Source organism: Lotus japonicus, chromosome 2 (assembly GCF_012489685.1).
Source record: "Lotus japonicus ecotype B-129 chromosome 2, LjGifu_v1.2".
Classification (NCBI taxonomy): domain Eukaryota; kingdom Viridiplantae; phylum Streptophyta; class Magnoliopsida; order Fabales; family Fabaceae; genus Lotus; species Lotus japonicus.
In genome coordinates this window covers 54,678,855-54,689,735 of record NC_080042.1, presented here as the reverse complement: position 1 = coordinate 54,689,735, position 10,881 = coordinate 54,678,855, and the positions used below count along the sequence as shown (strand labels likewise).

The 10,881-nt window shown below is 33.5% G+C and overlaps 1 protein-coding gene across 1 annotated transcript in view; it reads left to right on the top strand.

The window, feature by feature from the left end:
* Positions 1-3,461: 3,461 nt before the first annotated feature.
* Positions 3,462-10,881, top strand: part of LOC130738369 (MADS-box transcription factor 6-like) — a 28,627-nt gene continuing 21,207 nt past the window's right edge. Inside the window, exons 1-5 of the mRNA XM_057590341.1 lie at positions 3,462-3,828; positions 9,771-9,855; positions 10,012-10,073; positions 10,475-10,574; positions 10,673-10,714. Coding sequence (XP_057446324.1) covers positions 3,647-3,828; positions 9,771-9,855; positions 10,012-10,073; positions 10,475-10,574; positions 10,673-10,714 — 471 coding nt within the window. The 5' untranslated portion in view covers positions 3,462-3,646. The remainder of the gene's footprint in view (positions 3,829-9,770; positions 9,856-10,011; positions 10,074-10,474; positions 10,575-10,672; positions 10,715-10,881) is intronic.

Sequence of the window (10,881 nt, the reverse complement as noted above, 5' to 3'; positions counted from 1 at the left end):
ATAAAGAAATTTTTGAAAGAACTGAAATGATGACCAATGATGTAATGCAGCAGGAATATTAAGTGGATTAGATTAACATTGATCTCGAAGCATTTACTCATTAGATATAGAAATGGTTTCTCCACTTATGGGCATTGTTATTGTTTCATATAAATTAGAGATGGGATGAAACCAATTGTTTTTTATTCTTTTTGAAAAAAAGTAGTTCATTTGGAGTATAGAAAGTGAAAAAAACTTTTATTATTCAGAGAAACAGAAGTGATGACATTCATGATCATAAGCAAGCAAGCACACAAAAGAATATTTGATGTGTTTGATTTGAGTTTCTTCATTTTGACAGAATATCTATTAGGGTATGTACATATGTTGATGTTATTTTCATTATTTTTATGCTTACTTCTTTAGCTTGATTTATAATAGGAAAAAAGTTAAAAGGGTAGGGATAATATGGCTAAGAATCTTTACCCACATACACTATCTCGCGGAAGATAAGATTTTCTTGAGCAGAAAATGATTAATGAAAAGAGACAAGAGCTAGACGCATCAGGAGAATAAGATTGTATTCACGTCATGACAAATGGAAGAGAGCACGACAAAAGCGAGGGGGAATAGACATCAGAGGCTACACGAGTTGTTGCTGAGAAAATTGTAAGTGAAATACTTTTTCTATGATTACTTTTTTATTATAATTGTATGTGTTCCTTGTATGCGGCATCCTTCTTTATCACTAATGAAATATTAAATTTATATGTGTTTTGGCAATTTGTGTTTTGCAAATGTAGGACTCACTGGTTGAAGAGATTGAAAAATGAACGTTTGTTTCACAAGGACGTGACGATATTCTTGACAAAGGCAATTGGAACATTCGAGCATGGTGGCCATGTTCGTGGTGTTGGATGATTTGCTAATCTAAGAAACTACTTGGACGGTCTTCACGTCCAACACAATTCATAGATGTTAAGGAGATTGAAGCAAAACTTGAGGCGAAACTTGAACAAAAACTTACAGCAAAAATTAAAGCAGAATGTAAAGAAGAGTTTGAACAAAAATTGACAATAGCGAATGAGAAGATGCAACAATTATTTATGGAGACATTTAAGACTATGCGTTTATCTGAAATCTATCCAACAAGCAAACAAGGAGAACAAAATGTTTTGTGCATTGAAGCACAAAAGGTTCTTGTTCCGCCGCAAAAGAAAATCACAAGAGGACTCGACCACTGATAATGTTCAGAGAGTGTTATTCATGTTTTTGAAAGAGCAACAACTTGTATGTTTACCATTACAACATGATCCTGCTGTAGAAAACTTTTGGATTTCACCAAAGTGTATTAAAGAGTTGTTGGAGGGTGAGGCTTGACTTGACTGTTCTATTCTACAAGTTTGGTGCACGTCAGTACACTTTCATTTTTACTATTATCTGTCATGATTGTAATATTCAATATTAATTTCTAATTTATTCAGGTATATCCATCGTCTATGTGTCGAAAGTAACAAAACATATGTGTTTGAAATTTTGGACCCAGTAATCATGAGTTTTAATCCAAATGCCCCAAGGACCAAAAAGAAAGTTCAAATATATATACAATCTAAGTTACGTGATTTGGACAAAGTGTGTTACTTAGCACCATATCTTGCTTCGTAAGTATATGTAAATTTGTGTTTTCTCTTATTTTTAATCCAAATGTATCTTACTTACACACTAATTTTTCTTCCACGCGTGTAGAGGACATTGACAATTAATAATCATTTGTCCTAAAGACAATACTTTAATTTTCCCTTCTTCATTAAACAATGATCTTCATTCACCAATAAAGGATATTGTTACAAAATAAGTGTATATTTTATGTCGTTTTTGTTATATATTATGTCCTATTACACTAAAATGTATAACTTACTTTGATGATTATTTTTAATTTTTTTTTGATATAGAGCTATGTAGGTTTATCAATTGGCTAGGGCAATAGAAAAAAGCCTCAATGGCTTCGTCCCAAAGTAAGTGTAGTGTAGATTATGGTTGCGTCTTTCTGCTGCTGTTTATGCTTCTTGTCACTGGCTGTAATATGTACTGTTTTGATATATATATATATATATATATATATATATATGGCTTTCGTGGTATTTTGAAACAAAGAGTTTTTGACAAAGAACAAATTATAGCTTTTACTTCAAAACATTGGAACCCTGCACAGCAGAATTATTCTACTGTTAAAAAAGAAGTTTTAGCAATTGTTTTATCTATTTCAAAATTCCAATCAGATTTGATTAATAAAAAATTCTTGGTCCGTGTGATATATATATATATATATATATATATATATATATATATATTCAGTGTATAAAAATCGAATTCATTTATAGGCAAGGTTGCAGCCAAATGGGAATGATTGTGGATATTATGTGATGAAGAATATGTTTGACATTGTCTCTGCTAATATTACTAAGTCTTGGATTGAGGTATTTCAATTTTATGATAAGTTGTGTCTCCCTATTTGTCTCACTGTTTGAGTTCTTCATAAAAATGTCACAAAACTGGTATTTTAACCTATTTTACAAATTGTAGGTAATTAATGATCCAACGACATTAACAGTACAAGAGTTGTATGATTTACGAAACAGTTGGACAACTCGTTTTCTTGACTTGCTTAAACCTTAGAATTTATCTAGTATGTATTTAAAGTTTGTGCCTAAACTGTCTGAATTCCCAGTATCGGCTCATGCTTTATCCCTTGGGCAACTTGTTTTCTAAATTATCTAATATTTCTCAACTACATTATATCATAGATTGCTGATTTCTGCATTTATTGTATTTGTTTACCAGGTTCAAAGTTGCTCGTCTCCGGTGCTCTCCTGATTTATGCTTATGGTGCTGGTGGTTTTCCTGCTTGGGGCATTAATTTGCTGAACTGTTGCATTAATCTGCTCCAAGTTAACTATTCTAATGGCCTTGATAAACTGGGGCAATATTTCTCCGGTGCTCTCCAAAACATCGGTTGAGAATATAAACTGATGTAAAATATGTAATTAAAAAAACAAAAAAAAAAGCGAATTTACATCGGTGTCAAACAGAACCAATATGAAATGTGTATATTTCACATCGGTTATACCAGACGTCTGATGTAGAAAAGTACTTACCACATCGGTTGTGTAACCAATGTGAAAATGTGCAGACATACCACATCACATTTGCTTACATCAGACGTAAAAACCCATTTTTCTAGTAGTGATATATATTTATATATACACGTAACTTTTTACTACTAATTTATTTTAAAGATAAATTTTCAAACATCTACCAAATTATTTTAATTTAACTTTTTATAAGATCAAAATTATTTAACATCATAAATTCATTAGGTGGTGCAATGATATGGTATAGTTTGTTTGTACTAAAAAAGATATAATATATATACTTTGCAAATTACAGAAACCTTTGCTTTACTTTGAACTCTTAGCCTGAATACATTGCGGGAGGAAAGTGTAGTCAGTTTCCAGATATATAGATAGAGAATATGGAATCTTGCTAGTATAATTATCTGTACGCTTTAATTTCAGTACTATTGCATTTGTTCAATATATAAAGAGAGAAGGGACGGTGTAATTTAGAACCATTGTCCTGTAAAGAGAGAGAGAGAGAGAGAGCAGACATGGGAAGAGGGAGAGTGGTTCTGGAGAGAATTGAGAACAAGATCAACCGCCAAGTAACATTCTCAAAGCGAAGGAGTGGATTGCTGAAGAAAGCTTTCGAGCTTTGTGTGTTATGCGATGCAGAAGTTGCCCTTATCATCTTCTCTAGCCGTGGCAAGGTTTTCCAGTATAGCAGCACTGAGTAATTTTCTTTCTCCCTAGCATACTATAAAAAAATCTTCAAATTATTTTTCTTTCTAGTTTGTTCATTTCATGCTACACTAGGTTAGGATGCAATTAGTCCTTTTTTCTATTGACAATTAAATTTTTAGGTTCGTCAATTATAATCGTTAGAGAAATAATATAAAATAATTCATGTGATCTTTGATATGGTATCATCGTCTCTATAATTCGGTTGAGAGTTCAATTCCTACCGTCCCCGATTCTTTTAATAAGAAAAAAAATTGAATTTTTAAACACATGATAGGTGAATATATGCATTTATCCACGCTTCTATCCCAAATGACTAATAGTTGCAATTATCTACAACTAAGTAGCTAGCGGGTGGCTTTGCTACAGTCTCGGTTTCTTTTTTCTATTTTCTTGGCTCACTGTGTATATGGGTTTTATTAGCATTGCTAATACATTTATTTATTCAATTTTGGCCTTTCAAAAGAAAAGTGCAAATGACTCTTGTGTGCAGGGGAGTATTAGAGAAAAAATATAAAACCATTCGTGTGATGATAATTAAATTTTTAAGATAATTAATTACTTGAGAGTAATTTTCACCCTTAATGCACATGATTTTGCTCATTTCTCATTAATTTTTGGCTTAAATATGTTTTAGGTCCCTCTAAAATAGGGGTCCTTTGGTTAAGGCCCCTACAATTTTTTTTGGGTGGAATAAGCCCCTAATGTGAAAATAATATATAGTGATAAGCTCATGCCGTGAGGTTCTGTTTAATTTCTGATGATTCTGCAAACGGAGCAGACGTGGATTTTATTTTGAAAAAAATTATTCAATTAAAAAGGGTGTCACGTAAGTAAATTAGGGTTGAAAAAATTAAAAATAAGATATAAACCAAAGTAAAAAACCAAGTACGTTTGAAGATTTTACTTGGGTTTTTTACTTTGGGTTTTTATTTTTTTTATTTTTTGAACCCTAATTTACTTACGTGGCACCCTAATAATTTTCACAAAATATAATCCACGCCAGCGCCGTTTGTAGAATCATCAAAAATTAAAAGGAACCTCACGACAGGGGCTTATCACTATATATTATTTTCACATTAGGGGCTTATTCCACCAAAAAAAATTTGTAGGGGCCTTAACCAAAGGACCCCTATTTTAGAGGGACCTCCAACATATTTAAGCCTTAATTTTTTACAAATCTTTACTCAAACCTAATGCGAGTGTATGTGTGTGTATATATATATATATATATATATGAAGTTTGCTAACTTACTTTCACTAGTTTTTCAGAAGGAGTAAATTAACATTCAACACCTTTTTCGTTGGACAAAAAACTCCATCAATTTGTTCTGAAAGAAAACTAACTTCAGGGCTATTCATGTAATTCAATTTTATTTAAATTTTAAAATTAACAATTTCTCTCTCTTCATTAATTTCAAAGTGACTTTTTTTTCCTCTTTCTTCTCTCCTCCCGTCCTCCGTCTTTTACCTCTGCAACTCTCTTAAGGAAAAAAAACCTCTGCAACATTAACTCAAAAGCTCAAAATTTCTCGGTCTCCTTCACCGTTTCACTCTTCCTCTCAATCCCAGCAAACAAAATCAAATTACGTTTTTTTTTTTGAACGTCAAATCATATTACGTTAACAGATCTAACGTAACTTTGGGGGAAAAAAAAACTGAACGTGGTTTTTCTTAATGACAGAACGTGGCTTTGCCTTTGAGGAGGTTACATGTTTTAAATTAATTTAAAAAGAAAACTGAAATGAAAATTACAATGAAGCCTTTAATCTTGTGTTGTTTTTCTAACTTTTAAGATTTCAATGATTTGGTTTTTCAGTCAATAAAAAAAGGTGTTAGTTATTAATTTACTCATTCACAAAATTAAGTGGGGGTAAATTAACAGCCTTTATATATATATATATATATATCGCAATCTGTCTAGCAAAATCACCAATGAAGTTGTTTATACTTTATTTTTCTAGTTATAAAGTGAAAGGGTGTGGATGTAATTTCACATGTTTTTAGAAATTTCAACCGAAACATTATAGATAACTTCTGACTTTTTAAAAAAAGAAAATTATGTAAATCCCTCTTATCCCCCAAAGGATAGGTACGTAGGGGTAGACGGGTGTCTGGAGTGTGTAGGGAACTAGGGATTCCTGGTTAAGTATATATAGTAGATATTTTTCAGAGAATCCAAAGGAAGCTACTCACTTATTCTAATGGCTGGATAAGTTTGATGTAACTTTTTCATCGTTTTCAATCACAACATGCTAGAGAATCAATTTTTTTTTTTTGGTTACAAGAGGAAAGCTGCTAGAAAATCAATTTGAGTCAATACAAAGATGTGGTATACAAGAAAGTAATGAATTTTGTTATTTTAAAATCACTTTCCCTTATTATTAAAATGGACATGTTATATTCACATAAAAAAATGGGCATCTTATAATTTGGTCACCTATGAATCATATTTTCGCAATTAACATTCACTGCATATTATTCACAGCTTTTATTGGTGCCTCGTTTGATTATGTATTTTACTCTGCTGGCTCTTTTCCCAGCTTTTATTATATATATAGTTCCTTTGTTTCTTAAAAAAATATTATTCACAATTAACTCCTTATATACTAAAACTAATTCATGAAAAAAGTCATTTAAACTTGTAAACCATACTTTTCTTAATATACAGTAGAAAAAATCATCATTAATTAGCGGCTACCTTTAATTTCCCTATTTTACTTAAGGTGAAATAATGTTAGCCGTATAATTCCTTTATATGTTTGTAAGCTAGTTAGATAATCCAAAAGGAAGAGAATTTTTTCATTTAGTTATTATAGGTTAAATAGATTTCGGTGCTTGGAAAAAAGTCAGGAAACCGTCTCTGCATTAAGAAAAATATCTCACCTTTTGTCCTTGTTGAAAAGAGTGCCGCTATTTGGTACGACTAGTAGCGCACGATGAGGCACGAGATGCTGCTATTGGATTAATTATTTTATTTAAAAAAAAATCCGAAAACCATGTGTAACCAAACCGCACATCACGCTTCCAATATAGAGCACTGTTACGGCTGCGGAAACCTTTTCTTAGTGGAGGTTACGCTGCACTGGTAACCCATCGCACAACCACAAAGCGCCGTTCAACCTCCAGCCGTCGTCAGACCAAGCGCACTGTGAACGCCTCCATCATCCCAGCCTAACACGGCCACTTCAGCCCCAGTCTACTATTTCGTGTCTCATAATCGCCACCGCAGCAATCCACACCTTCAGTCGTTGCCCCGCTGTCACAGAACGTGCCATCTCGTCCTTCGCTGTGAGTTCAAACTCCACTGCGATCCTTATCTCCTTTCCCCTCTCTCTTCTTCTACGTTTCTGCATTTTTTCGTTCCTTTTACCACTACTGTGCCTGCAATTGGTGATTTCTCCCAATATGTTATTAATGTCATCATCTCACAATTCTGCAAGCCAGCACTCCATAGGATGGAGGTGTGGAGAAGATCTGGGCTCTTGCAATTGAGATGAAACCATACATAAATTGATAAACAATGATGGTCTGAAGAAGAAAATAAAAATTAAGAAAACATGGAAGAATTGTGGCTGTCAAGGAGTACAGTAAATCTTCTAAGTCCCACATCATAAAGGGCCATTTTCCTAAGAGAGTGAATTTGAAATCCCTTTTCCAATTTGAAATCTCGAGAACAAGCACAGGACAGGCACGTGGTCGTGTGTATTCGACGAGAGAGGGATCGTGCCATTTAGCATTTTCCTGTCGAAAAATGGGCTACAATGATCTTGTGAGATGTATGGTGACACTAACGTGGCACGCCACATGTACTAATGAGGGACTAAATTCAAATAAATTCCCACATAACTATTAGAGCAGTGCTATTGAGCACGAGAGAATCGTGCACGAGAGTGCACGAGCATCATTTAGTGGCGGTTTAAAACCGCCACTAATATTGGGTGCCAGAAAAAACGGCAAGCGTTAAACCGCCAGAAACTGTCTCGTGCACATTTCATGAAAAACTTGTCGTGCTCTTCAGCATTTTCCTAACTATTATTAACACATTAAGTTAAATAGTTAAAACCTAAATACAAATTAAACATTTTTTTTATAAGCAATGAAATAAATATATTGAAAAGAAGCACAAAACATAACACACTAATTTAATTAAACGCAAAATACATTAATCTTCTTCATCATTTTTATCCTTCTTTATGTTCATCATTCTTCATCTCACCCGCCTCATACCCCTCCCCCCCCAATATCTTCTTTTTTCGTCATCTTCCCAAGCCATCAAACCTAGAAACAAACTCTGAAATTCATCCATCTCAACCCAAAACCAAACCCAGCAACTCTAGCCTGATTTCTCCTTCCCACCATCTTCTTCTTCTTCATCTTTTCGCAACCCAGAAACAAACCTGGTATTTCATCAACCCCAACCCAACAATTGGTGGTTCATCTCATCATCTTCAACATCCTCTTGATCATCTTCCACAAATTAAAAGATTGAAACAATGTGATAGAATCCAGCGGAATTGATGCCTATTCTTAAGTTTGTGACCATGGAACCCCTAGCTCCAAGGAACCTAGAAAAAAACAAGAAAACCTTACCGGATGAAAAACACAAACTCTTCGAAACTCGTAAAAAGGAACCTTACATAATGAAATAGGTAAAAGGGATTTACGACAAAAAATCGACCAAAAAGGATTTGCGCTCACCAAAAGCGATTTCAATAAAACCCAGAAACCATACCAAAGAATGAGCGCTCCACCACTCCTTCTCTTGGACATCATCACGAATAAACCCCCTTCAGATTGAGGAGTGGAATGAAATAAGGAAACAAAGGAGGAGCACTACTTTCTGATTATTTTCCGTGAAGGACAAATGTAACTTGAGGCTTAGGCACATGAGTATGGAGCTCTTGGAGAAGGAGTGAGAGGATAGGAGGAAAAGGAGAAGGGAGTTGAGGATAAGTTTGGGATATGGGAGTTGTTGGGTTGCGGTTGGATGGAAGAAGAGGAATATAAAGGAGGAGATTGGGGTTGTTGTTAAGGTAACTAAACAAGGGTTGTTTCTGACAATTTCTCGTAACAAGGCCCAAGTTTTATTGAAATACCACGTCCTTGTGAGCATGTGCAGGGTCATGTTGAAAGAAACAAGATTTGGGGGGAAGTGGGAATGGTGAAGGGTGAAGTTGACGAACTCTACAGCCTTCTGGCCATTAGAATAGGAAGCTAGAAAGTTCTCCAGAACGTTTTGAACGAGGGAAGTAGAGGAGGGATGTGGCAGAGGAGTGTGGGGGAGAGGGGTTGGTCAAGGAAACAGTACCGGAGGAGATATGGGTTGTTGAAGAATGAGATGTTAGAAGAGAAATCTGGGTTGGGGTGAGGATGAAGAATGATATATATTGAAGAAGAAGCATATGGGTTTGAATGATGTTGAAGGATGAATAAGAAAAAGAAAAGAAGAAAAAAATGTTAAAGGAAATCTGTTTTTTTTTTAATGATGTTGACAAATCTGGGTTTGATAAATGGATTTATTTTCTTCCCAATGAGATGGTTAAGGGTTTTTTAAAATTTTTGTTTTAATTAATAATTTAAATTTTATATTTATTAATCAATTATACATGTGTAATATAAATATTAATTAAAAATTACATGTAAGCTACGTCGTACACCTGCCAAGGTCGTTGGAGCCCAAATTCCGACAAGGATTAAAAGTGAGATATTTCTCTAAATAAAGAGACGACTTCGGATTTTTTTTCTATCAAGAGACTAAAATCAAACCAAACCTATTTTACATGACTAAAAAGTTTTTCTAATTCATGATTTTAAAAAATAATTGTTTGTATGAGAGCGTGTGCATCTGCATGTATGTTATAATTGTTTATTTTTCGATGCATTACTTTGATTAATCAATTAATAGTGATGACTTTTTTTAACTGTGATCAGCTTGAACAAAATCATCGAGAGATATCGACAATGTCGTTACAACAAGTCAATGGTTGCTGGCGATTCAATAGAACACGAATCTCAGGTTCTTCTTTAATGTTTTTTAGTTCTAGTGATTATAACTAGAAAGAAGCCATAAAATTCAATTTTTCACAATTATATCAGCTCCTTTAGCTACAGAAGAATTTTGGTCTCTTAGCAATTTATTATTATGTGCGGCTTAATTTATTGTACCTTGCAGGGCATATACCAGGAGTTCTTAAAATTAAGAGCGAAATATGAATCACTTGAGCGGAAGCAAAGGTAACAGATAGATCATCTAAAATTATATTGATCAGATGTTATCCTTTTTCTTACTACTTTTATTTAAGTGTATGCTACTAACACTATAAAGTATCAGACCAAGCTTAGGAAAAGAGAGAGAACTCTAAGCAAAAGAGAGAATGCTATATTGAATTCAATGATGCATATACAAGTGTTGTTTTGTATAGGTAGAAGGAAAGCTCAATGATCTAAATCTTAGCCAACTAACTACCAATAACAGATAGCTTTCTTTAAAAGTTGAATTGATGTACCTCTCTTTTACTTTTTATAATTCAATTTTGGCTTTAAAAAATACACAATAACATATTGGAACTAACTATAACAACCTAGCAGTTTAGCCACAAATATGTTTGTTTCATTGTTAAATCTTTTTAATGAAGGCATTTTCAAGGAGAAGATCTTGAGCCACTTAGCTTGAAAGAATTACAAAGCCTTGAGGAACGACTAGACACAACGCTCTCACTAGCTCGACAGCAACAAGTATTGTCATCAAACATTAGTAGATCTGAATAACTCTTATGTCTTGTTCTTGTTTTTGTTTTTCTTACATGATTTTTGTCCTGTTTTCAAAATTCCAGATGAAAAAGCTCATGGCTAGAGCCGATGAATTACGTGAAAAGGTATGCCACTTTTTTAATTTAAGGGTCTATAATTGATTTATCATTGTATAAGATATTACATTGATGTTAAATATAATTAATTAAATTTGATAGAATGAAGCTTAACCGAATAAATTTGTATTTGAGAATGATGTGTCAAACTAGGTTTAAAATAATGAATGTTGTTT